At 47.2% G+C, this 26,919-nt stretch overlaps 2 protein-coding genes across 4 annotated transcripts in view; one reads left to right on the top strand and one right to left on the bottom strand.

The window, feature by feature from the left end:
* Positions 1-2,043: 2,043 nt before the first annotated feature.
* ISL2 (ISL LIM homeobox 2) lies at positions 2,044-5,040 on the bottom strand. Its single transcript, XM_061446404.1, has 6 exons — positions 4,901-5,040; positions 3,720-3,909; positions 3,227-3,489; positions 2,846-3,129; positions 2,577-2,747; positions 2,044-2,455 (listed from the first exon to the last, which is right to left on the bottom strand). The coding sequence occupies exons 1-6, from the start codon at positions 4,956-4,958 to the stop codon at positions 2,339-2,341; spliced, it is 1,083 nt and encodes a 360-aa protein (XP_061302388.1). The 5' UTR covers positions 4,959-5,040; the 3' UTR covers positions 2,044-2,338.
* Positions 5,041-10,217: 5,177 nt separating this feature from the next.
* The window catches only part of ETFA (electron transfer flavoprotein subunit alpha), a 32,365-nt gene continuing 15,663 nt past the window's right edge, over positions 10,218-26,919 (top strand). For 2 of the 3 annotated variants that reach the window (XR_009742256.1, XM_061447305.1), the window contains exons 1-8: positions 13,916-14,043; positions 19,676-19,825; positions 21,528-21,609; positions 21,702-21,784; positions 23,205-23,304; positions 24,520-24,630; positions 25,746-25,847; positions 26,619-26,687. Coding sequence is in view for 2 of the 3 variants with exons in the window: in XM_061447305.1 (XP_061303289.1) it covers positions 14,005-14,043; positions 19,676-19,825; positions 21,528-21,609; positions 21,702-21,784; positions 23,205-23,304; positions 24,520-24,630; positions 25,746-25,847; positions 26,619-26,687 (736 nt within the window). In the remaining variant the exon portion in view is untranslated. Of the gene's footprint in view, positions 10,331-13,915; positions 14,044-19,675; positions 19,826-21,527; positions 21,610-21,701; positions 21,785-23,204; positions 23,305-24,519; positions 24,631-25,745; positions 25,848-26,618; positions 26,688-26,919 lie in introns of those variants that run through there. The other variant, XM_061447306.1, reaches the window with a different exon arrangement.

The raw sequence follows: 26,919 nt of genomic DNA, 5'->3' as shown, positions 1-26,919 counted from the left end.
GCTGTGCGTTCCGCGGTACAACTGTCGGTGTGTTCGGGCTGCCACCCGCGCGGCTCGCGGGGATGCTGGGATGTTCCCAGGGATCAGACGCCCGCAGCGTTCGTCAGAGCTGGCTCTGAGGAGAGCTCGCGTTTAAGTGCGGGGATGCGGGCGAGCCCCCCCTGCCCCCCACGCGTTTCTAACGTTTCTGTGCCACTGAACGCCGCCCGTTCTCGAGCCGCGCCGCTGCGCGCTTACACGGCGCGTGCCTCCGCCAGGAGCGTTTCCCGCGCGCGCGGCTCGGCTCTGAGGGGGCGCGAGACGCCCCGGGGGCCCTGCGCGGCGGGGACGCGGCTCCCTCAGGGCGGGCTCGCGCCGATCGCGGGGTGCCCACGGCCGCGGGGGCACGGGCTGGAACCGTCCCCGTTTTCGCGGCCCCCTCCCCGGCCCCAGCGGCCGGGCCAGGTCCGGCCCGATCCGCACCTGAGCCGGCGGCGGCAAACCCGAGTCGCTCGGCGAGGCCACCGCGCCTGCCTGAGGCGCGAGCTCGGGTCCCCCGGCCGCCTCCGCGGAGCCGGTTTTACGGCCTGGGCGGCCCCGCTCCCGGATGGCGGACACTGCTTGCTTCAGACCAGGCCCCGGAGAGCGCGGAGAACCGAAACCTGACCCGGCCGGACGCAGGTAACGTCGGGGGCCGAGCCGCGGGGTTGGAGGGGGGGGGGGGGGGTCGGGAGACCCTTTTCCCCACCTTCCTCGGGCCGGGGGCCGCACCCCGGCCGGCAGCAGAGGCGCCCCCGACTGCGGCGGCCTCTTCGCCGCTCCCGCTGGCACGTCCCCGGCAGCCGGGATGCTGCGTGACCCCCGACGGCAGCTGCGGGTCGGCTCGGCTGAGGGCCCGGCTCCCGCACACCCTCAGCCCCTCGGTGGTGGTGAAGCCGTCCCCTCCGCGGTGCCTTGCGGCCCGGGGTGCTCGGGGAGGGCCCAGCTCTCCCCCGCCGCCTCCCCGAGGCTGCGGGACCGATTGCCCTGTGATGGGGTCGTGGGGGCCGTTCGTCGTGGTTTAGGGCTGCACGGGCCTGCGGTCCCGCCGGGACCCGGCCTTGAGCGCATTCCCGCCGGGGTAACGGGGAGATAGCGGCAGCCGGGGCGGCCCCCTCCGCGCTCCCAGGTGATGCCAAAGGCAGATAAGGAGCCGCTGCCCGAGTCTAGACGGGGGGGATGAATACACGCGAGGGGACGGCTCGGCTCGGCTCGCCGCCGCCCCCGGGGAGGAGGCGAGGCTGCCCCGCACTGCGGCAGGTGCGGACACGACCCGGTAGAGCCCGGGGGCTGCTCCGAAAAAGAAACCTGCGCTCCGCCTCCCCAGCTATAAATAAGCGGCCCGGGGAGGGAAAGCCGATTAGAGCTGTGCGGTGAGGCCGTGCAGTCAAAGCCAGGGCTCCGCCCGTCCTGACTGCCACCCCGATCCGCACCCCGCTCTGCTCCGCGCCCCATCTTGCGACACGCTCCGTCCCGCGCCCCGCTCTGCTCCCCGACCTGGCCGGCAGCGCGGCTCAGCGCAAGGGGAGCGTCTTCACCGTTCTTCCACGCCTTTTTATTCGTTTCAGTCCTTTCCCTTTCTTTCTTTCTCTTTTTTTATTAAGTCCAAAATATTTAATCCCACTATTCAACCGCTGACTCTGACAATAAATAACAATAACTTACTTTTGTTCGTTAAAGGCTCAAACAATCCGTCCTCCGTCCATTGATAATTTAACATTAGTACTGGTTTCCCCGTTTAAAAGTCTCTTTTCCGTGTCCCGTCTTTCCAGCGAACGTGCGGGGCCGGGCGCCGGGGCCCGGGAGAGGCATCGGCGTGAGATGAGGCTGGACGGAGCGGCTCCGCGGAGGGGAGGGCCAGGCCGGCTCCGCGGTCGCGGGAAGGCGCGGGGGCCGGGGAAGTCTCTTCCCCGTTTTGTGTTTCTCTTTTTCCTTTTCCCTTTCAAAAACGGAAGAAAAGCCGTCCCCGGCGCAAGCGGCGGGCGGGCGAGGTAGCCTGTCACCATGCCGGGCTCCAGCGGGGAAATCCGCGTTTCTTTGGGGAAAAGAAACATCGAAATCCGCAGGGAAAAAAAACAAAACCAAAATAACAAAATAACGAAATAATGAGGGCAAGGGCTCTCTCTCCAGTCTGGTGAAGGCAGCGAGGATCCCGGTGCTTTTTTGGCCGTCAGTAACACATTTTTTGTTTGTTTTTAAATAAGAATAATTAAAAAACAAAGGCGTTTGTCCGGCGCTCTGGGAGCGGCCCGGGGCCGGGTGTCTCATGCAGGGAGCGCAGGCATGCGGAAGTCCCGCGGCGGCGGGCGGCCGGGCCGCCTCACGTCTCGGCCGGGCTGGGCACCATGCTGTTGGGGGTGTCGGGGAGCTGGGAGGACAGCGAGGTCACGTCGCTGCCGGAGGAGGTGCCCAAGGAGCCAGACTCTGAGAAGGAGACCTGGGGGAGCAGCGGTGGTGAGAGCGTGGCGCGGGCCCCACCGCGCCCCCTCCCCATCCCGCAGCTCCCCTGCCCGCCCCCCGCGGCCCGGCGCGGCGCGGTGCGGTGCGGTGCGGCTCACCAGCTGCTGGAAAGCGGCGGGTTGCTCCAGGTCGCTCTGCAGGGCAAACTCGCTGAGCGCCTTCCAGGGCGGTTGGTAGGTCTGGACCTCCACGGCGCTGCCCTGCACGGCGCTCTCGTGGCGGATGGGGCTGCCGGCCACCAGCGGTGTCCCGGTGAGGCCCTGCAGGCTCTGCGGGCACACGGGGCTTCAGCGCGGCTGCCGCCAGAGCCCGCGGCCCGGGGCAACCCTCCCAACATCCCTCCCCGGCGGGGCGGGCGGGCTCTCACCGTCTTGTCGCTGTGCTGCTGTTGCTGGAGCTGCTTCATGAGGATGGACTTCTTCTTGTCCTTGCAGCGCTTGTTCTGGAACCAGACTCGGATGACGCGGGGGCTGAGCCCTGTCATCTCCACTAGCTGCTCCTTCATCAGGGCGTCGGGGCGCGGGTTGGCGGCGTAGCAGGTCCGCAGCGTGTGCAGCTGCTTCTCGTTCAGCACCGTTCGCACGCGGGTGGTCTTCTCCGTTGCCTTGTGCGCCGGCGGCCGCGGGACAGGCGGCCGCCCGGGCACCGGCTCTGCGGCGGTCAGGGAGGTAACACACCGTCAGCATGGCCGCCCGCCCGCCGCAGCCCTCCCGTCCCCTGTCGTCCTGTCCCTCCCTCTCGCCGGTACCTGCGAGGTGTGCGGCGGCGGCGGTCGGCGGCAGCGCGGGACTGCGCGGCCCGCGGCCGGCGGCGCCGTCGGGGGGCGGCCCGTGGTCGGCGCGGCAGAGCAGGTCGCGCTCCCGCAGGCAGAACTGGTCGCCGGGCAGGAGCTGTCGGCCGCAGGCTGCGCAGCGGAAGCACTCCAGGTGGTAGACGTGGTCGCGGGCGCGCATCACCAGGTCGCTGCTGCTGAAGGCCGCCCGGCACTGGGCACACTTGATGCCGAAGAGCCTGCGGGGACGCGAGGCACTGTCAGGGACCCCGGCCGCGCCGTCGGGCGTCTCCGGGAGGCGCCGCGGGGACGGGCAGCGGCCGACAATCAGGTTTCCGTTTGGGGGAAATTCAGGGTCTTAAGGGGCTTTTGTGCTTTTTCAAGTTTGCGTTCGATTTTTATATATATACATATATACATATATATATATATATACACACATAACGAGTGTCGGCACATTCGGGGTCACCTGCTGTAATCCCGCTTGCAGTAGGCCTTGCCGTCACGCAGGAAGCATGTGCAGGTCTCGTCCAGGGGCTGCCCGCACTCGGCACACTTGAGGCAGGCGACGTGCCACTCCAGGTCCGGCGACACCCGCAGCAGGAAGGGGTCCTGGATGCGGCCCCCGCAGCCCGCGCACAGGGCCAGCCCCGGCCGCCCTGCCGGGAGCGAGCGGGGCACAGTCAGGGGCAGCAATGAGTGAAAGCAGAAGTGCCAGGAATTAGGGAAAGACACTTTTTTGTTTGTTTTATTTTTGAGTTTTCTTTCTTTTTTCTTTTTCTTTTTTTTTTCCAAATACGGAGACAAAAAGACAGAAACATGGAGAGAAAGAAAGGACAGAGGAAACGAAAGAGAAAAAAATAGAGCTGGAAAAGAAGAAGAAACTTGATCGATAGAAATAAATGCAGAAAGAGACATAAAGGTAGAATTTCGGAAAAGGAAATAAAAGCAGAGTCATTAAAACAAAAGCTGAGGAAAAACTGGAAGAAATAAAGAAGAAGAAATAAAGAAAAAGAAATGAAAACAGAATGATGGAAAGAGAAATAAAACCAGCCAAAAATCCAGAAAGAGACAGTTAAAATGGGAACACGGACAAATGAAAACAGTAAGAGACAAGAAATCAAAGGAAGATAAATAAACCTGGAAACAAAACAAATACAGAAGAATCGAAAGAACAAGAAATAAATAAAAACGAAAAGAGAAATTTAAAAACGAAAAAAAAAACAACCCGAAACACGGAAAGAGAAATAACGCAGGCCGGGAAACAGGGAAGGAAAGAAAGAAAAAGCGGAGCGAAGGAGAGAAAGACACTGGAGGGAGCAGCAGTAAGACCCGAGATCAGTAGCGCAGACAGCCGAAGGGACAGGCATTCGGTAAGAAGCGGAGCCAGCGTGGCCGGCGCGCGAGGGGCACAAACGGGAACAGAAGCACCGGAGATGCCACGGGCCAAGCCGGCAGCCGCCCTCTCCCAACACGGTGCCGCAGCCCTTCCCGGCGCTGTCACGGCGCCCGCGGGTCCGGGGCGGCACGACGGCCGCAGGTCTGCCCGACGGCAGCGGCGGCGCGGCAGTCAGTCCCGCAGCGCTCCGCGGCCGCTCAGCCGCGCCCGCCCGCCCCAGAACCGCGTTGCCTCGCGCGGCGCACACTTACTTTTGGAGGGCTCTCCCATGGCGCCCGGGAGCGGCCGCGGGAGGAGGATGTCCACCATGCGGGCGGCCCCCTGCGCACCGGCAGCGATGCGGGATGCGGCGCCGCCGCTCCACCACTACCCGCGCCTCGCGGGGCGGGGGCCGCGCCCGCCCCCCCGGGCCCGCCCCGCCGGGCCGCGCCGTGATGTCAGCGCGCACCGGCCGCGGGGAGGGGGGGGGGGGGGGGGGGGGGGCGGCGCTGACCTCACCGCGCGGCCCCCAGAGGCGATTGGCGGCCGCGGGTAGGGCGCCCGCGGATTGGCCGTGGTGAACAATGGGCGCGCGGTGGCGCGCGGAGCGGTGCGGAGCGGCGCGGACTCCCCACGCCGCCCCGCGGGATCCCGGCCTGGCGCGGCCCGACGCCGGCTCGGACGGGGCGGGTAGCTCTGCGCGCCGCGGAAGGAGCTCCTCCACGGGAGCGGTGGGTGCGCTCCTCAGCGCCCTGCGTCCCGGGCAGCCGCGGCACCAACCCGGCCGCCGGCGGGATCCCCAGCCACCCGGCGTTGCACCCAGCGCCGTGCGCACCGGTCCTGCGCGCGGAGGGACGGCGGTGCCGGCAGCCCGAGCCGGTGGAGATTCATTTCAGCTTTCCCTCTTCCCGTCTTCCCCGTTCTTTTCCTTGACTTTTAATTAGCCTTTTATGTTCTCCTTCTTTTATTTCCCTTGTTCTGTTCTTTGCCCTCTCTTTCACCTTCTATTTCGTTGTCCCTCACCCCCGCTTTTCAACGTGCCGCAAGCAGGTGCCCGCGGCCGGGCACTGCGGGACAGTGCCCCGCTTTTCATGGAGGCTCACCCCCACGGCAGACGGGACGGGAGCTCTGTGGCGACCGCCAGCTCAAAGCTGCGCGCCCGCGGAGCAATTCACTGCTGGAGGGGGGGTGCGCGGGAGGGCCGCTCCGACGGACGCGAACGGGACCGCCGGCATTGTCGGGCGGCTGTCCCGGGCAACAGCTCCGTGATGAGTTGAAGTTACGGGGAAAAATAGTATTTTACCGCATTTTCGCGCACCTGATCCCATGTTTCTTCTACAGCTGAACCTTTCCCATTGTTTTTTTAACCTTTCTATTCATTTTTCCTCCCTCTTTACCACCAGTCTCTATGGGCTTCCTGTGCATTAGCAGAAAAATAGGGAGACCACTTAAGTGGCCTTTGGCTCGGTTTTAAATTCCCAAAGACTTCACAGCGTAGCAGCACGAGTAGCTCAAAAGGTCCAGGAAAGCTTGTAAGTGCTGGAATTGAGACTGCTGCTGTCCTGGGGCTTTGGTCCTGCCCCTCCTCTCCACACAATTTATCTTTTGTATTTTACTCACAGAATTTGATAGGCATAGGCCAACCTGTATGGCTTGGGAAGGACATGATGACTTTAAATTTTGGTTCAGAAAGGTCAGACTGTGCTCATTTTGCTTGGAGAAGGGAGGCAGAATGAGTTTTCCAGCTGAAGCACTTATTTTTTGTACAAGTCAAGCTCCCTGTAGGTATGAAACCCCAGAAGCTGAGGAGGGGGAGAGGACAATTTGGGTAACTGGCTATTTGACTATTTGATCCACTCTCCTCTGCCTGACCACAGCCCCTGCTACACCTTTGAGAACCCCAATTATTGAAAGCGAACATTAAAGTTTGCACAAGAGCCAAGGGGGTAAGCAGGAGGGCATTTGGGGTACCCACTTCAGCAGGGGTGTTTGTCACCAGGGGATTTTGGCATCTCTGCCTGCCTCTGCATGTGTGAAGGTGCGGCATGTGTGGCAATGACATCCTCAGGGCAGGGTGAGTCCACGTGTCCCCCGCCTGTGTGGCAGTGGCAGGGTGGCCATAGCGCCTGTTGGGGTTTGTGGTGTGACTGCTGCCTGCTGTTACTGTGGCTCATTTGCCAGCAGCAGAGCTGAGCTGGGAGGTGAGTGATGCAAAGGGAATTGGAAAAGTTTGGCTGGCTCTTCAGACTGGGGTGACCCCATGGGACGGGTGATGGGAACCTCCACAGCACTGCTGTGGCTGTGGGCACAGGGCATCCTGCCCATTGCTGGGTGCCTGGCAGGGAAGAGGGTGACTTCAGCCTGAGCTGGAATCCACGGAGTCCTGAGTGAGTCAGTATCTGCATGTGTTAACAATAAAATACAAAATAAAATGTCAGAGTGATAGGAGAATAAGACACGTCTAAGAAAATAGCAGCTTGGCAGGGATGCTCAATGTTGCATCATCCTTTTCTCACTTGAGGGCAGGGTCCTCTATGCTATCCCGAACCTCCCACCAGTTTAGGAATAAGAAAGGTTACAGCCAAGCCAGCTAAACTTCTCCAAACCGGCACAAAGCTGTGCTGCAGGCACTCACCTGCGGGAGTACAGAGCAGACACCCGGCAGGAATGGTGGAGCTGGACTCGGTTTGTGACCGGGCAGGTAGGAACAGGGTGGGCAGCACTGCACAGGCACTTTAGTAGAAAACTGCAAAAAAAGACTAGCCAGGGAAATGCCGAAAGCCCTGAACCTCTGTGTGATGCAGGAAAAACTTGAAAATGGCTACACATAACAGCAACAGGCATAAACCCAGCCCAGGACCACCACCATTTACAAACAGGTTAATTGTTGGTACCTTTGAAGGGGAGGAAGGGAAAGCACATCATAAAACTTTAGAACAAGTCAGCTCAGGAGGGAGCTCTGGAAAACTGCTTTCAGGTCACTTGGAACTGCTGGAGGTATTTGCTGGTCAAAACCAAACAGAATCTCCTGCCACGCTAATTCCTCCTGCTGTCCTCCACCCAGTGTCCAGTTCTCAATCCCTTTCAGAGCAATTCAGGTTGGGTTGGTGCGAGAGCTGGCAGGGGCTGCCTGGCTTCGGGGGGAGGGCAGCTAACAGCACTCCCCGCTCTCTGCAGAGCAGCTCTATGGGGTTTCCTCCCAAATAGAAATACAAGTTCCCTCTAGAAAGGGGAAAGGGTAACAATTTTTTTTATTTGCAGCAGATTGCAAAGGCAGTAAATGCTGATTCTTTCAGAGCCAGCCACGGATTAAGTCCATTATAAAATTAAAACAGATGGAATGCAATTTCACTTACATTACAAAAAAGGACAGGAACCATCTGCAATAAGATTTAGCATTGCAAAGCTATTGTTATCATGTTACCATTAAAACCTTTGATGAAGGGTTTTCTTTTCTTTCATAAACTTGTTCATATGAAACAAATGTTTTATTTATCCATCTTCCTAAGATAACCATATTTAATTTACAAAGATGACATCTCTCAAAAAAACAGACAGCTCTTGGTTCTAACATAACATGTAAAAACAAAGAAATGGTGTAAAACTCCCAATGTCAAACCACTGGGACTTGCATAAGGAGGATGTAGCAAAAGGAGAATTCCCTATCCATTTTTCCTCTAAAAACCATTTCCTTGTGTTTGGGGACAATGTTTGATACTGAAAATAGATAATTAATGAGATAATGGGATAGTGCATGTCACCTCCTGTCCAATGGGATTATCTGATGGCTAATTATGGACAGATTGTGATTAATGTGATTATGGATTGGATATTAATCTGATTCTGGCTTGATCTAGTTATGTTTTAGTCTGCTCCAAATGGTTAATTGGATCTGAGATAATAGAAATGCAGCTTGCACCAGATTTTGCCACATCAGTTGATGAAGTATCTTTTGATCTGGGTGGGTTGCAAACAATAAATTATTTACAGCTGTTGAGAAAATGACTCTTCCTTAGAATGTAGTCATTCATTTTATTTTTGAGAGCCTTTGAAAACAAAATCAATATCCTTTCTAAAAGGAGATGTTGACAAAAGAAAGGCACGTACATAACTCACAAACAAATGTGACGAAATTAAACAGTGGTTAACCCGGTGGCCTAATGTCTGGTGATGCATTTGAATTGCTATGTGGAGCTTTGGGCTCAATTCTTCTGAGACCAGCAGGGGTTGGGAGCATTGCAGGGGAAGAGGGCCCAGCTCTGGGGAAAGTGGTATTGCACAAGAGCTACCGCCAGCCCTGCTATTGATTAAGAATCAGCCATGGTAAAATGGCAAAGGGAACCCTTGCCATTTTTCCCCCTCCGGATAAGGATTCAGACAGTTCATAGGCGCAGAAAGGACTCATTGGCCCATCTCATATGGCCTCCTTCATACCAGACCATGCAATTGGACCCATTATTATAATTTTTCCCCCTCACAGTGAGCCTGTTAATTTATGGTTGACCTCAGTCATGTCTCCCAGAGATGCATCTGGTCTTGATGTAGCCTGGCAGTGTGGAGAGGCTGCCCCACTCCCCATGAAGCCATCCTTCTTGTGAACTTTCACTGAAATGGCAAATCAAGTGTGTATTTTAGATTCCACCCCAGCCACTGCATCTCCTTATGTCATTTTGTGAAGGGTTAAAGGCAATGGCTAAGTTGTAGCATCTTAAACTTCATGACAGGGCAAAATGTGCATCAGCCTTTGTCACCAAGAGGCATAAGCTGCAGGTAACTTCACCAGAAGGTGCTCCTCTCCCAATAGGCTTTGCAATGAAGATAACAAAAATCAAGCAGATCTCAAAACACTGAAAACAGAGGCATATTACAGCTGCAGGACTTCCACTGAAGTGTTATTCAGTGAGCTTAAACTGAAGAAAAAAGGAAAAAGGAGCTTTCCCTGAAGTGCTTGCAGGCGTGGAAAGGGCCATTCCCCTGGGGTGATTTCAGGCACTACTGTCCCTGTCTCTGCTGCTTGGCACTGCTTGAGTGGGAATACAGCGGCCTCTGGATTCCTCTCCAGTAGTGTGACGAGCAGAAAAAGCAGCTACCTGTTTAAAAAATAATGCTGCTATAACTTGGCAAAGAATTTTACACGTATCTCCCATTAGTGACGAGGCACGCTGCGTGCTGCAGGAGGGCCGCAGGTCACAAAACGCTCATTGCAGGTGCCTGCACTGGGAGAAAAGCATAACTCTCTCTCCTTGCCAGCATTGCTTCCCTCATCATCCACACAAACCACTGCTATTCCTGGACAGGACAAGCTGCCTTCCAAGGCAACCTGAGCCTTTGCTTCCAGGAGGTATGAGCATCCCTTTTCACCCATGACCTCAGCAGGAAAAGCCTTTAACTCCCCTGGTGATCTTGTTCTCTAGGAATGGGCTGCACATGCGATGTAATGTTGTTCCCTAACTCCCTCATTACTTGATTGGTACATGTAAATGATTAGCAAGTAAGAGGAGTTTATAGGAAAGGGAAAACACCTGCCGGGGGTGTTTTTATAGGCTTGGTATCAGTAGAAGTGTTGTCCCTGCTATGGGGTGGCTTTGAGGGAGCTTTTGCCTATGGCCCCCGCTTTGGAAGTAGGACTGCTGGCATTCTTCTTTTCTAGAAGGCTGTTGTAAGGCCTTATGAAAGACTTCCTGCTGCTCTGAGACATGGAGGTGAGTGATTATAAGGTGATCTAGGCAGAGTGTTAAGCACACCTGTGGTGGTGTTTTGTTTTATTATAAAGGAACTCAAATGTGAGACATGTTGAGATGTAGTTTTGTGCCAGTGGGAATGAGGATCAGGGAGCAGGACCATGGGGAGTGCTGTCCCATGCTGTGTGGAGGGTCCTAGATTTGTGACTGTGGGGATGGAGTGAGTGCAATTTCTTGGGGTGACTGAACCACTTGGATCATGTGAGCTTGCAGTGCTTGGGCATGAAGTATTTCATCTGCAGAGATCTCTCCTGCTGCTGCTTCCTGTGTGGGTTTTTGTCCTGTCCCTCCTTGCTGCTGCCCATGCAGTGCCAGGGTGTGGGTCAGAGAGCCCTGTGGAGCCATAAGCAGGTTGCAGTTGCTTTAATGTTATTGGATTTTGACAGATTAGGAGGTGAATCTTTTCATGTACTGGGGGAAGCTTCCCAAATGAAGGTCTTTTAATTTATCTGAGTCAGCTACCCCCAGTGTGATTGCAGGAGGAGCAAGCAAAGGATGACCCATGTCAGAGTGGGTCATCATAGCAGTAATAAAAAATTCCTGCGTGTCTCTAAATCCCTTAGTCATGAGGCTGTATTGGCTGGATTCAATATGTTTTAATTAGGAATTATGTATTTTAAGGGAAGGAAAATCTGATTCTGGTGGAGGCTTGATTACATATTTCACTTGGTTTTGTAGATAGACCAAAACAGGTACCTGCTCTTGTTTGCAACCACACTTTCAAAAGTTGGAGTAATTTATTATTGACCTTTATGTCTCCCCCTCCCCCAGTTGTGTGAAAAAATGTAATTCCCTTCCCAATGCAGAAATTGGGTCAGCAGATCCTAATGAAATAATCCTGGATAACAATGCACCATACAAGGATCTGCTTCCACTAATTAATGAGTAATTTTTCTTTCAAAATACAAAGGTACCCTCCTCTGCCTGAAGTGGACAGTGGCTCCACCTTCAGCAGCACCCATTTGTTGTAGGTTTTACCATTTTTCTTACTGTCATGCCCTAGGTGGGAAGGTCAAATAAGCAAAAAAAGCTTTTTGCCACAGTTCAGCTAGTATGGATCATGCTGATATAATCCCTACCTGATTACAATTATAAGCTCCTAAAACACTGGCCATAAGTGATAAAGACTTCCTTTGTGCTTGAGAGTGTAATCCGCATCAAGCCAGTTTCAATAAGGATTATGGGCATCTGAAGTGTTGCAGAGGTTTTGAACCAAAATTATAAACAGAAAACATAATAAAAAGCCTGTCATGTCTCCCAACTGGTGACACTACACCTTGAAATCTGACTAAAGGGTGGTGATGTGACTCTGCTCGTGAAAATACGATCTAGGCTATTAAGCCAGATGCATATTGACAGGATCTCTTTATTTCAAGCTATGATGCAATTAGGTCAACTTTGATAGTAGCTCACCTTCGTTTTGGTCTGAGGTGTTAAAAAAGCAAACTCAAATGAGAAGGGTTTGTTTGTTTTGGTGCTTTGGGGTTTTTAGGTGTATGTGTCTTATTTCTTTTTATTAAAGATTTCATCCCCATGAGATGGGCATGCTGGAAGCTGGGTTTTTGAGCTGAAAATAGGATTATGAAATTGCATGCCATGCTTCTAATGAGTAAAACACCTTAATTAAGAAGACATAATGGCCAAATTAAGTGTGCCCAGGATGATGATCTTTTGTATCCTTATTTTGCTGCTGTTGTTGTATTAACTAGGGTGCAGATAGGGATTTCTGCGCTGCATAAAGCTTCACATTTCTGAGGAGTTATGTTGCACCTTAACCACCTCTCAAACGGGCAGTAAATTATTTACCTTATTTATCCTCTCTTCAAACCTATGTCAGGGTGCTGTGATTTCAGCAAAATCATTCTTCCCCTTGTCTTTATGAAGTGTTTGTTTGTTTTCACCTGATCATTTGCTCAGTCCAGGAGATGCAGGGGCAACCCCAGATGCTCATTCTGTTTTCTTCATTTCTGGGGTGATGGCTGAAGGGTGGAGCCAGGCCTGGGCAGAAGTTAGAGCAGCCCTGGAGCTATGTTAACCCATATAATCAGGGGTTATAAAAGGCCCTGAAGGAGGTTTACTGCTCCCTTCAGCTCTTCCCTCCACAGCCATCCCTGAAGGCCTGGGGAGTTTTGGGAGCACTCTGGGGCCAGGAAGCTGGAATATGCAGCACTGCTGCTCTTCTTCCATTATAGAGGCATCTGAGACAAACTGCCCATTCAGATGCTGGTGTTGCTGGACCTGGTTAGCTTTTCTGTAAAGCAGTAGTACATTTTGGCATCTGGTGTGAAAGTCAAGTGGCACAATATATTTTAGAGGCAGTCCTGCGCCAAGGCTGTGGCAAAGCTGAGGAGCCTTTTTGATCAATTGGCCTTCTGCTTTTTCTGGGGCGTCTCAGAAAGGCAGAACAAATCACTGACATGCTGCAGATCACCACGTATGCTGGGAAGAGCAGTCCAATGGCCATAATTGTTCAGGATGGGCTGGGGCTTTATATTTTCTCTAAACCACTTCAGCCTGGGAAGGAAGAAACTGCATTTGTGGTTTGCTATCTAGTGATTTCCGGGAGGGCAAGTCAGCTGGCAATATCCACAAGCTGTGTGTGCTTGGGGCTCTTGGGCTGGCAGGCCAGCTATTCCAGCTCCTGCCAGCTTCTCCAGGACACCAGGTTTTCAGAGAGGTGCAGCACATACTTTAACAGTGAACTGGGCCTGAAAGGTTTTGCTTCATTATTATTTTTTTTTAAATCCTTTGCCACCTGGAAAAGATATCTGGAGGTATGGAAAACAGCGAGCCTCAGCCTCAGGGGGCACCTGGTGCTGTGGAAGGGGCAGGCACAAAATGTCTTGGCTTGGTTCTGAGAAATCAGAATAAATAGTAATAAAAAGGGTCTAGATATTATTCAGAATGAAGGAGCTATTGCCCAGTGCCAAGGGCAGGGGTGTGGGTGAGGCAATTGTGAATGAGCCTTAGCGAGGGGATGCTGCTCTGGTCTGGTGTTACCTGAGCAGGCTTCCATGCTGTCAGACTGCTTGGGAAGTGTCCAGCCTCTTTGCTCTTGCTGTGTGCCAATGGCATAGGGAAGGTAGCCGGGGGGACCCGGACACTGGCGGGCAGCCCTAGGCCTGGTCATCCCCCGGGGTCGGGATGGCCTCCCCCGCTTCTGCTTGCCCTACAGCTGCAAATGAAGGGTTTCCTTGCTTTTTCTTCACGAGGCACGTTTTTATTGGCTCGCGCAGGTCCGCTCTGGAGCACAGGTGTTCGCGTTCCCAACTCCGCTTCCGGCTTTCTCCCTTTGAAAGGCTTTAACCCTGGGCGGAAGCACCGCGGGAACAGAGGCTAGTGCTCAGCCCGTTCTGGCGGGAGGCGCGCGTGCCGCACTGGTGCCCGTTGCCCTTCGAGGCGCTCGCGGGAGCGGCGCGGCTCGGCTCTGCCCTTCGGTATCTCCAGCCCCGGACAAGCCGGCGGCCGCGGTCACCGCCCTGGCGCTGGGCTCGGCGCTGCCCTCCCCGGCCGGTAGCCGCGGGTGCAAGGGGCGCTCTCCTAGCGCTGCCCATTAGCCCGCCGCTCCGGCCAATGAGGCGGCGGGGCGGGGCGCAGCTCTCGCGAGAGCAGCGCGGGGCCGGGACGGTGGAGCCATGTTGCGGGCGGTCGCGGCGCAGCCCTTGCGGCGGGCGGTGAGTGCGGGCGGGCGGCGCGCGCCCCCTCAGCACTGGGGCTCGGCGGCGGAAGCCGGGTGCGGGGTGCCGGGGGGCCAGGGTCTCCCCTCCCCTCCGCCCCGGCCGGGAGGGCCCGTGCCCAGTGGGGCAGAGGTGGGGTGGGGCGGGGCGCAGGGCCGAGCTCCGCCGTCGGCCCGCCCAGCAGCGGTGGGCGAGGAGGTGTCCGGGCAGCGGGCACCGGGGCTCCGCCGGGGCCGAGTTCCTCCGCCGGGGCCGAGTTCCTCCGCTGGGGTCCGCGTCTCGCACAGCGCGGCCGTTAAAAGTTTCCGAGTGTATGCCGGGTGTGTAAGAACTTTGCAGGGCTTGCTGCAGGCAGGAGCTGAAGGTGGTTGTCTTGGACGCGGTTATGAGGAAGGTCTTAAAGTTCTCCTGGTGCTCTCGGCCGCCTTCTAACGGGACTAGCTGAAGAGATTTTCCTTCCTTAGAGCTGGAAGAGGCTCTTGGAGTTTATTATTGCGAACTCTTACCGATGTTAGACACTTGCGGCTCAAGGAGAGGCTGGCTGGGGTTTTGAGAGGGTTAACACAGTGTTTCTCAGTCAGACGAGCGCAGCTGTGCAGAACTGTAATTGCTTTAACTGTCACAGCCTGTGGATGAAGCTAATGCGAAACACTTGTTGCTTTTCCATATTGACCTTCATACTGCTCAGCTGGGAGGAGTAATGGGCTTTTGGAGGCCGTTTGCTGCTGGTGGCATGGTGGCCATGTTACCAAATTTAACAACTAGGTGAACTCAAGGTTAGTTGGAGTAGATGATTCATGAAATGCCCCTGAATATTTGGTCAGTCTTGTAGCATGCACCAGGAGGCACTCTCTCCACCAGAACGGTGTGCGTGTAGCCCTTCTAAAACAGCTAAAGTTTTGGAACAAACTTCTTCAGTTCCCTGAGGCTTTTGCAGGCATTACAGGAATGTGTTAATTGGTTTCAGGTATGAAGAATGTATGAAGAATGGCTTAAAAGGAGAGGCAAAGGTAGACAAGGACGTACATGATTTAGTTAATCTAACAATTATAAGTGTAACAAGGTCCAACTCTCAGTTGTTGTTAGGCTGTAGGCTTTGTAGAGCAAAGGTCTTCATGATCTCTGGTGCTCCTGGAACATACGGTACTGCTATGTAAATAATACTTCACTGGCAGTCACTGCACAATTCAGTTTCATGTCCTGGTAACATGAGGTCAGCTCCTTGTTTTTCAGCCATGTGCATCTAAACTCACAAATGTATAAAGCCAGTAAAACATAGCGTGTGTTGTCAGTGTGTGCGTAGCAGTGTGATCTGCAAAAGAAGCAGAGCTAACTCCAGCACTGCTAACACTCCTACAGTTCAAGAGTGAATATAGAGAAAAACAGGATGTGAGAGAACTGGAAAGTGTGAGCAACTAGGAGGGGTTGGAGTTGCAGAACTTAGAAGTGGGGGCTGAGAAGGAATACGAGACTACAAGTACAGAAAAGCTTGGTGCAGAGATGGGAATAAGCTATCTAGTGAGGTCACTTTCAGTAGTGTTAACTGTATTTCAGAACAGCTTTCTTGCTTTGATTTTAATTAGTGGCTTGAACATTAATATGGCTTGAACGTAGCTGGAAAAGTTGATTCTGTAGTACAATTTTTTTTATTGCTGCTTCAATTCCCTTCTATTTTTAAGTATTGTGATTCTTTAAATCCTTTTTATTAGTGTTCTTTTCATTTCTTTTGCTGTTCATTACAGTTTTAGCTGCATTTCAGTACAGGTGCCTTTAGTGTTGTTTTTCTAGTTAGTGCTTTATGGAGGTAAAGAGCTGTCTCTTAAACTTCTTCTGTAGCCAGGTCTGTGTAAAGGCTGTAGAAGGACTATAAGCTTTATTGCTAGAGCGTCCTCCTCTGAACTTCCCAAATATATTTTCTTAAATTTATTTTAGCTTTTGCAGCTACAAGACTGTCTATTAATAGAATTAGGTACTGCTTTATTGCATAGGAATGTAGCCATTATCTTCACTAATACCCTGATTCCTAGTTCCTGGAGTCAGTTCTTGGGAATTTTGCCCAGTGATAATGGGTCTCTCTGAGATGCATAATTCCTACCAAGCAGCACTCTGATTTTAATTTCTGTCCAGTTTGCTTTTACAGCTAAGAAAGTCATCTCTAAAGATGCCTTTTGGGGTCCACCTGTTAGGTGCTTTTGCGTTGTGAATTTCTGTTGTGGTTTAGTTGCTGTGGTTCCAGTGGCTCTTCTGATGAGGCTGGGAGGCAAACTTCGGCCTCCTATCAGGCCACTGATACCTGTCTGCTCACTAAGCAGCAAGTGAAGATTTGAAACACTTTTTCCAGATGTTAATACATGTGTTTTGTAGCATATAAGCAGTACATCCATTGTTAAGAAGTGCTGGGCCTGCTTCTGTGCTGTTCAAGTGACCTGTCTGTGTGCTGAAAGACCAACATCTGTTTGGTTTGCATTGGTATTGCTGTGAAGAGTAGATCACCTGTGGAGGATTGAATGAGTACTTTGAATGTGTGGGTATATATGTGCATATGTACTGGGCATGTCTAGATTTCTAATGTTTTGCTGAAACAGTAGCAGAGTAGTCTCAGTTATTTTGTCTGAAGTCTAGAAATTCAGATATTATGCCTAATTTTTTAACACTCTGCTTGGAAAACATTGCTGAATTCCTCAGGTGGGAAGCTAAAAGGTGCTTAGGGGAAACTTGATGACATATTCAGTGAATCCTCAGGTACTTTGCAAGTGGCTTAATTGATGCATACTGCACATTTAGGTGTTGATGTTTAGGCATCTGGAAGTCAGTGGCTGGGTTTGCTTTGCAGTAAATGCTGGGGGGAAATGAGAAGTGTTGGAAACTCCAGACCATTTTCCTTAATGAGTGTTCATTTTATTATGAACCGAGTCATTGTCTGGAGCTTCCCCCAGAGAGGAAATGTAGATGTTTCTGTTGTGGAGGCAACATAGGTGCCTAGCTTTGATTTATATCTAAACTTACGTGAGATAAATCTCTAGTTCTACTGGTTGCTGGCAGATGTGTTTTTCATAATTACTGGTGTGCTTGAGAAGCCACTCAGTTGCCTGACTAAGTAGGATGTTTAATTGTAGTTGATGTCTTTGGATAGCCTGATTGGTTTTCACCAGGAGCCTTCTGTGGCGCAAGCACTGAGTGCTGTTCCCTTTCAATGTGTTGTTTTCAATAGTTTGGTTGTCAGCTGCTTAGGTTGTTTGCTGTTAGCTGGGTAAGTTTATACTCAACCTTCATATTTTATCTAGGCTTCAAACTAGACATCCTGCCCAAGCACAGGTGGAGAAATTGTCAGTGAAATAATGGGCTGTCCTTGTCAGCTGTGACCTGGACAAGTTACTTCATTAAGATAACTCCTTATTGTCTTCATTGGCTCATTGCAGAATCTTAGTTTTCAGGATCAGATGTGACTGGATAAATTATTCTCTGCTTTTACTGCACAAGGTTTATTTAGCAAACAAAAGTCAGTTTGGTTTTGCTTATTTAAAATCATTTGTCATGTGTTATTATATTAAAATTCAGACCCACATAGGAATCTTATTTGTTATCCAGGAATATTACCCAAGATCTAGAATGTAGCTTTTTTAATCTGGTCTTGCCTGTACATCCAGAAGTATCATGCAGGTAGGCATAAAGTGACTTTCTGGTTTGTGGTTCCCACAGTTATGTGGGATTATCAGTTTAGAAATCATGCCTAGTTAATGCTGTAATATCCAGCCTGCTCAAGCAACATACATTACTCTTTTTCTTTTTGGATTTAAAAAAAAAAACAAACCCCACAAAAAACCACCACCGCCAACAAAGCAAGAAAAACAACAACCACAAAAACCCACTGTTTTGGGGAGGTTTTGGTTTGGTTTTTTTTTTTTCCAGTTTATTCTAGAATTGCTTGACAGGATGATACAGAGCTCCTCTGGTGGTGCAGTACTTATTTAGGGAAAGGCTCATAATGCAGTCAGAATTAAGTGGGTGTTTAAAATGCATGTGGCTCCCTTTGGAAATTTGAAAACTTCAGAATCTTTCAGGAGTGTGGTTCACTTTGCCCTGCAGCACAACTGTAAATCATTGGAAAAGTGGGCTTTTTGCCATGAAAGCATGGATTTATTCTTCAAACGGTGACTAAAATCTCATAACTTTTATTGCAAATGTATGAAATGTAATCAAATGCAGTGCCTGATCTGTATTGGCAATAAATATTTTGTTACTGGCAATTGGCTTCAAACAGTCTCAGTATCTTTAATCATAACAAGTAACCTTAAGCATAAGAGATGTAATTCGGAGCACTTCTGTAAGATTCCTTGTTGTTTTAATCCAAACAACAAATTACAATCCTGATTCTGCAGAAACTTACCTTTGTATTTATACATTTACTCTGTATTAGCTTCAGTGTAGTATTTGGAATTTGTGTTCTCTGGGTGAAGCTTAGCATGTTGGTAGGCTTTGTGTGGTTAAGTCCACCTGTTAGCCTCTCAGATTGTCTGAAGCTTTTTTCCAGTTTAAGTGGTGGGTGAGTATTTGGCATGAAGGAAGATGGGGTCAGAATATATGTTTTAAAAAGTAGCGTTTGGTTGTGCAGTCTGTAGCATTCTGTTGCTGTTTGTGCCATGGCCATATTAATGAATACAGTGTTTCCATGTGTTACATTACACTGATCATAACTTGAGTGTTGACTTGGGCTTTGTGTAGGAGACACTGAGACTTGAAGGATAATAGTCCCATTCCCACCCCAAACCCTTTCCCTGTGTTAGTATTAGATTTGGAGGAATAATGCTTTTTCCAGGTTCACCCTGAAAGTTAGAGAGGAAAGTCTCAGAGCTTAGGATATTTTGGTTTGGTTTCATGGTAATTCTTTGTTTCACCCCCCACTTTTTTTTTTTCCTCTCATGTTTTGCTTTAGAAGTTAAAATCTGTGTGTGGATCATGAATTGGGGAAATTATTATTTAAGCACCATTAAATTATGGTGGTACACTAAGTGGCCAAGTGTCAAACCTTTTAAAGGAGAGCAGGAGAAAAAAATGCTTACTGACAGTGTATTATCAGGCTGTGAGCCCTTGCTGCTCATTTGCCATCCTGCCATTGCATGCAATTTGCCTTTTTAAATAACTTAGCTAAAAAGTGTCTTCTGTAGCTAGAGTTTGTCTAAAATGTACAGTAAAAAACCCAAACAACTCTTAAAAAATAAATCCAAACCCCCCAAATGCCCCCAACAAACCAGCCTAACCCAAGGAAACCCAACTGGTAAATATTGATTTGCTAACCTTGATTTCCTTCTCTCGTAGTCTTGCTGGTCTAATCTTCAGTTTTCAAGGTACTTAGTTAAGGTGATCAGCTGAGTTTGAGTGTAATTTATTAAAATGTTTTTCTTAATGTTCAGTGTTTTCCTGTGGAGCTTTTAATCTAAACACAGCATGTTACAGATTGACATAAAACAAGCTTATGCCTTTTCTTTTTTTTTTGCACCTTTTGTATTGTGCTTGCTTAATACATATTATTTAGATCCAGCCTCTTGTTTGACAGCAATGTTTTACAGTTTATATAACTGATAACTTACTGTGAAGCTAAGTATCAAACTTCTCTCTCCCTTTCTTAAAGGCATCGCTGGTCCAGAGGTTTCAGAGTACGTTAGTCATAGCAGAACACAACAATGAGACTCTCACACCCATTACACTAAATACCATCACTGCGGCAAAACTTCTTGGAGGTGAAGTTTCTTGTTTAGTAGCTGGTACCAGCTGTGACAAGGTAGGAAATGGTGTTTTCATACAAAGTAATGAATGCCCTGAAACAATACTTGGCAGCATCTTGGTCAGCCTGAAAAATAATCTGTAGTGAAGAGGAACTGTGCCAGGAATTGCTAATCTGCCGGAAATGTCTGGCACTTGAACTGCATCTCTTATTAAGTGGAAATGTGGGTATAGATTTCATTTCACGAGGAGTACCAATAATTTCGATTTTTTTTTTTTTTTTTATAAGCTTATGCAAGCAAATTTTTATACGACTAAAGACAAATAACTTTTAAAACAATATTTCCCTGTGAAATTCAAAATACAAATTGTGCAGTGCGAAGAACTTGGAAAAAAGTTTTGTTCAGATAGAAACCAGCAGAAATGAAACAGCACAGTGACAAACAGGGCTTCTGAGCATCTCAGTCTTACTAGTCAGCTGCTAGTTGCATAGTGCATTTGCAACCTAAAATTCTGAAATTAGTGCTTCTTGACTTTATAGCTCACAGCTATAAAGCTTCTTGTGTGTTAGCTGTTGTAATTTTTATGTGCAAAATGTAGACAGTATAGTTAGTATGTTAGTGACACTTGTATTCAGCATGATGTATTCTTGTCTCAACAGCAGAAGTACAAATTTTGCCTAATATTTTTCACACTAGGCTATTTATGAATTGTTATTCTAAAAGTGGTATGTAGGATCTTATGCAGGAGGCATACTTAAGGCAGCTAGTTCACATCGGTGGAGAAACCTCAGTGGCTCTTTTAAACTGAGACCCAGGTGTTTGAGGTGGAGATCTGGAAAAAATAGTTATCTAGATCAAGAAAATAAAAAAATGAATTTTGCCTGAGGTGTCTGGTTTTGTGTTTCCCTATTCTTCAACACTTGCATAGTAGGAATATGATTGGGAATGTTTTGTTTGGCTTTTAATAGTAAGTATATGGTGTCTGTTTGGCAATGTATGTCATTCTGGGAAACAGTACTTTACAAACAGAGGTTCATTTTATTTGGGTTTTTTAAGTTTCTTTGTAAGACCTGTATTGATAAGGCAAAAGAGACAGTTACTCAGATTCTGGAGCATTTTTGCTTATTCTTGTTATTGGTTGAGGGTAAACAGATACTCTGCAAACTCGGTGTTAGTTCTGGGACAATGCTTGTGGTTTCTAGACAGTGCTATTAGTCCCTTTTATCATTTAAACTTCTGCAAATCTAAAGGAAAAAAAATGCATAAATACAGAATTGAAAATATACATCACATTAGTAGGCAAAGGATTGCTCCTAAAATTTGGACAAAGTTTCTAACTTTGCTGTACATTTGTGTTTGCATTTTATATTTGCATGGTAGATACTGACCGATTTAAGAGAAAGTAGTTGATGATTATATTGGAATACTGAGCAGTAATCCTCAAGTGTTACCAGCTGTTGAAATAAGTGAGATCACTGTGTAATCCTTTGTACAGGACGGAAGCTGTCCTAGGTTTGATTTGCTTTGTAGTTTTCATGTTTATGAAATTAATTTTCCTTATCCTGTAAGGCACTGTGCTGTGATCACAAGATCTGTATTTTGTTCCATCAGGTTTGTTTCGATTCTGAAATTAATGTACTTTTGTATTCCAGTTTTAACTCATCTGTAGGCTGTGAGCAATTGGTAGCAGGGACTCTTGTTGTTTGTTTGTAGTATCTGTTATAATACAAGCTAATGACAATTCATCTGTAATCATAGGTAGCACAAGAAGTCAGCAAAGTGCAGGGTGTTGCAAAAGTTCTGGTGGCTCAGCATGATGCATACAAGGGTTTTCTAGCAGGTGAGAGTGCTTCTTACCCATTGACAAAAGAAACTGTGTTTATATTTGCAATTGATAGTTGTAAATTTTGAGCAATATATTTTTATCCTCAGAGGAGCTGACTCCCTTGATTGTGGAAACTCATAAAAAATATAATTACACCCACATTTGTGCTGGAGCGTCTGCCTTTGGAAAGGTAAGTAGATCAAAGTACATCAAAACTTTCCTGTGGAAAAGGGACAGGCACTGTTGCATGTAAAAGTGTGAATCAGAGAGGTCAGCCACGGACAGCTCTGAGTTTGCAAAAACGTACTAGTTAGAAACACTGTCTGAGTTTTATTATGGGCTGACTTGAACAAAGGAAAAGTGTAGAAGTGTTCAGTGGTAACCAGCTAGTTCTGTGTACAAAAGGCAAAATGTACAACAACATAAATTAGCTGAAGTGATCTGAAAGCATTATGAAAATTGCACAGTATGTCGAGATGATAATTGTATAATTTTCATATTGAAAGTGTGCAGACCTGCAGGAAGTAATTTTTTTTGGAGTGGGGGGGAATTGTATCTATCCTGTAAGTCATGTACGTTGACATGTCTGTAAATATGCAAATAACAGACCCAAGTCCTAGCAAAGATGGCTTGTAATGAAAATAGGGTTTTTCAAGACTTGTTTTTGAAGTGTGTTTCTAAGTATGTGAAGACCCTCCTTACTAGCAGTCTGGACAGCTTTGTGGTGCAGCTAAACTGAAGTAAAAGGAAACTTCTGGGATCTTGCAGATGTAGGACCCATGATGCCGTCAGCCTTCTGTCTGACTACTTTCACTTCCAATCAGTATCAGTCTGTATGCTTGCATTTATTTTTTTTTTAAGGGAAATCTGTACATAAGTCTTAGAGGCTTTTATTTTTTTCTCTTTAGTTTTGATCTAAAGTATCTTAGTAAAGGTTAACAGCTTTTGTTATAAAGCTCACGATCCTGTTTTTAAGTGCTTCATGTGAGCAATGATGTGGGGGCCCTTTGTGTTGTTAATCTGTTACACAGATTAGGAGGGGGACAAAAAGCAAGCAGTGCTCTTGCTGTTACTAATTTTTTCATGATTTATGTTGCTCTTTTTATTCTCTTTCCCAAGGTGCTAAGACATTTTCTAGAGTCTATTTCAGAACAGGCAAATAACATTTTAATATGAATTTTTGAAATAATATTTTTGGCTCTTAGGGGAAGAGTGTGGTGGTTTTTTCCTATTGTCTCTGGTAACTAGCTTCCAAAAAAATACCCTATTTTTTTTCCCTTGGAGTGCCAAGAGTTCAGCAATCCATCATTGTCAGTATTCTGAGCAAATTACATCTATATTCAGTTTTCAACTATTGGAGCAAATAAGCCTCCTAATTTAAGATACTGAATTAAGGGTTTACTTACGGTAAGTCTCATAAAATGTCTAATGTTATTGCAGTAATGGGTTTTTATTTGGCTGCTAAAGCCATGTGAGTAGCCCTACAAAAACCTTAGTTGTTTGTGCCTTTGTACGTACAGACAGCATTATGTGAAGTTAAAATTGGGACAGCAGGTATTGTACAGACCACGTGTGTTTCCCTTTGCTGACTTTTCATCTTTAACTTCTAGAATCTTATTCCCAGAGTGGCTGGCAAACTTGATGTTGCCCCTGTTTCTGACATTATTGAAATTAAGTCACCAGATACCTTTGTGAGAACTATCTATGCAGGTGGGTAATCACAAAGGCATGTGGTATTTGTGCAATAGAAGACCCAATACTAACAACTTCTCTACATAATCCTGTTGTTAGAACATTGGAATATGAAAGGAATTTTTGCTTTACAGTCTAATTGCTGTGGCTCATAAAAATGAAATCTGGGGATGGACATGATGTTCCATGGGTGAGAAAGCAAGTAATCCCGACGATTTTGGTACTGTCAGTTAGGAGCCAGGTCTATCACTTCACTTGATAGAATTTGGTAATCTCCTTTATACATCCTGCATTTATTTGTTAGTGTACTTCTGATCAGATTGTGTAAAACATAAGACATTAAATTCATTGTCCAGCTTTATTTAATATGACTAGCATTAGTTCTGATTTAAGGTGCCACAGGGTTATTTTTCCTAATTAGAAAGACATTAAACTAATTATTTATAGTATTAAATTGACTTAATTTACAATTCTTTTTTTCAGTCTTGGTTCTCTGATGCTTGTCTGAGACTGTGTTTTAATTTTGGTATGAGCTCACTAGCTTGCTTTTCTTAATTTTGCTGTACAAGATGGTATCGCATACCAGTGTGATACTACATTTTGAGTTACATTACCAGAATGTGATATTTGTGTTGCTCTTTTAAGTTGCTTCCCAGTAATTCACGGTTTTGAGATGACTTTGTTTATGAATAGCTGGTGTTGCAGCATTTTTGTCTTTTAGTGTTCCGTACAGCCTCCAATGTGAAGTAAATACCATGTCTTACATATTATTGAGAGAAACATAATCTCACAGGTAGTAGGGGCAGGCCTTATTGTCTTCTCATGAATTCGTGTGGCAGGATAAAAGATGTACTATGAATTATAGGTGCTCTTTATGTTAAAGGATGACACTTGTTCGTGTTTTTTTTTTCTTTTCCCCTTTCTGAAATTTAAAAGCTCATCCATAAGAGATGACCTGAATGCCATGTATCCTTTAAAAGCAGGATTTGTTATCATACTTTAGAAGCATGGAGCTAAAAAGTAAATGAAAATGTTTATAATTGATGTTTATTAAGTGCCTAACTTTCAAGTTTTAGTTATCTAAAGCTGCAGTTTTGGGAAGTAACTTTCTGACTGTTACCTCTTCTTGTAGAACTGCTGATGTGTCTCTAATACTAATTTTATTTCTTTTTTAAAAGCCTGGTATGTCTGATATCTTGTTGAAGGATATAATGTGACCCTTTGTTTTCTTAGGAAATATTCTTTGCACTTTGCAATGTGATGAAGCAATTAAAATATTCACTGTGCGGGGAACTTCTTTTGAGGCTGCACCAGCAAGTGGTGGTAGTGCCAGTTTAGAAAAGTGTGAGTATTTGTTCTGGTATTCTGTTGCTTCATGTGATAAGAGTTTTTGCTCACGGCATAGTGATGTTTTGTAGAAGTATTTGTTAAAGCAAACTGTCATAATTGTAGCTTTATGATTTTAATATGGTTACTTTACACTTTTCATTGAAATGAAATGATATGTGGTGAAGTCTCCTTCACTCACTGTTTAAACCTCTGACACTGCAGTCTTGCAGCTTAGTTACAGCTGTTTCAATAGCCAGATTGGTTTTCAAAGCAAGATTGAGCAAAAAAAAAAGTGGCTGACTAGCCATAGGTTTTGTTTAATTGCTCATATTTCAATCAAGATAGGTCACTGCAATGTCTAGCTAAGTTAGTAGCAGTTTACATTGCTTTGAGAACACCCAGTTGTTGTTTTAGATCAGTTTTAATTTAACCAGGTTAAATTATTATTTTAATAAAGCCAGTGTAGCTTTGATGGAGAAGTCCAGTCACAGAATCGCAGAATACTTGAGGTTGGAAGAGTCTTCACGACCATTTAGTCCAAACCCCCTGGAGCAGGTTGCCCAGGATTGTGTTCAGTCAGGCTTTGAGTAACTCTACAGCTGGACACTCTGGGCAACCTGTTCCAGTGTTTGACTGCCTCTGCTGTTTTCTTTTCTGTGGGCCTTTTTATGACTGTGCTGTAAATCCAGCAGAGACAATCAGTAGTAATGTGCTGCATGTGTGTGGGCTCCAGTCCTCAGATTTTTGTGGGTGGCTTAGTACCTGCTCCCAAACTATCCTGTATTTCCTAAGTCTGTGGATGTAAGGAAACAAATGCTACTTGATACTTAAGATTAGCATAGTGTGTTACTCAATTGGCTTGTTTGCCTGTCTTAATAAGAATCAGATTTATTATGCTGGGTTGATATCAATGTAGTATAAAACAGACCTTTAATTTTAGTGCAGTTTATACTATAGGTTACTTAACTAACAAAACAAGCTTGTAACTCGGGGACAGAGCAATTACTGGTAGTAGGTTGAATTGGTTATGGAGTGAACTCTGCATGAAGTTTAAGATCAGATTTAAAATGTTGAAATTACACATTTGATCTCTTTTCTTGCGGGTGTTTTTATTCATCTGCTGAACACAGTAACCCCTCCACCGCCAGTTGGTCTGTCTGAATGGATTGAGCAGGAGTTGACAAAAAGCGACCGACCAGAGCTTACTAGTGCAAAAGTGGTTGTGTCTGGTGGTAAGTAGATAATATGAAAACTGTGCTGTGTTGCATTTAAATAATGGTACATCTTGATTAAATAATCTGTGGCAGAACACCATAATGTCATATGTTAATAAAGATATAAATATTTATGATGTAGTTCTTGCACGGGGCCAGTGGGAACACACCCAACATGTATGTTTTGTGAAAAGGCAAAGCATGAGTTTAACATATGCTTGTAGGCTTTTTAAGAACATTGGCATATTTGGTGAGTCCCTTTAAAATTATAGCAATATGAAGTGGTTTTAGTTCCAAGTCTGTCATGTTTAAAATTGTTATTGATTGTTAGAGACAGTCCAAACGTTATTGTGTAATGACTCTAATGATTTTAAAATCATTATGCTTGTATTCTGCCTTGCAGGTATAAAGGGATGGACTGTGATTTTTATTGTATGCCTAGGGCTAAAAAAATTATTCTTCAGTTATCCCACTACAGAGGTTTGTACCAGCAGAGGGAGCACAAATTAGGAAAAAAAAAAATCGTGTTCCTCTGATTTCAGAGAATGGTCTTGATGGTGCTGCATGCAGGAAGTAAGCCAGACAGTGCTGTTGTGTTATACATATGAAATAATATTAATCCCAAAGACAAAAGCTAATTCTCCAAATATTCAGTACTATTTAGTAATGTATTGAAAACTACCCTATGCAAGTGTGTATTTGTGCCTTTGCAAATACTTATGGAGAAAGTTTGTGTAGACAATAAAAAAATCTTAAAGCGTATTATGTTCTTTTTTCTTAACTTTTAAGGGAGAGGCTTGAAGAGTGGTGAGAACTTCAAGTTGTTATATGATCTTGCAGATCAATTGCATGCTGCAGGTAAACTTGTTTTTCTCCTTTTTTTTTTAACCCTGGTTATGTTTGAAAAGGTCACATGAAAACTAGTGTTCATATTAAGGTCTTTTATTTTCATGTCTCAAAAAAAAAAATTTAAAATCCCATTAGTTTAGAGTCATAGGTAAAGTTTTTTCTTGTCCTGGTGGCCAGCTGTGTATTTAAATGCTTGTGCATGAAGCGGAATACTAAACTGTAATATACCCTGTCCTTTGCA

This window comes from Pezoporus flaviventris, unplaced genomic scaffold, assembly GCF_033815535.1.
Source record: "Pezoporus flaviventris isolate CSIRO_AGI_PZ_B2104156 unplaced genomic scaffold, CSIRO_AGI_Pfla_v1 ptg000006l, whole genome shotgun sequence".
Classification (NCBI taxonomy): domain Eukaryota; kingdom Metazoa; phylum Chordata; class Aves; order Psittaciformes; family Psittacidae; genus Pezoporus; species Pezoporus flaviventris.
This window is presented reverse-complemented; position numbering and strand designations above follow the sequence as displayed.

Excerpts from the sequence above, each read along its gene's own strand:
- ISL2 (XM_061446404.1), bottom strand. The coding sequence starts at position 4,958 with ATGGTGGACATCCTCCTCCCGCGGCCGCTCCCGGGCGCCATGGGAGAG. Across the intron at positions 3,490-3,719 it reads TGCAAGCGGGATTACAGCAG|GCTCTTCGGCATCAAGTGTG; the intron begins GTGACCCCGAAT and ends GCGTCCCCGCAG. Across the intron at positions 2,456-2,576 it reads CCGCCGCTTTCCAGCAGCTG|GTCTCCTTCTCAGAGTCTGG; the intron begins GTGAGCCGCACC and ends CTGCTCCCCCAG.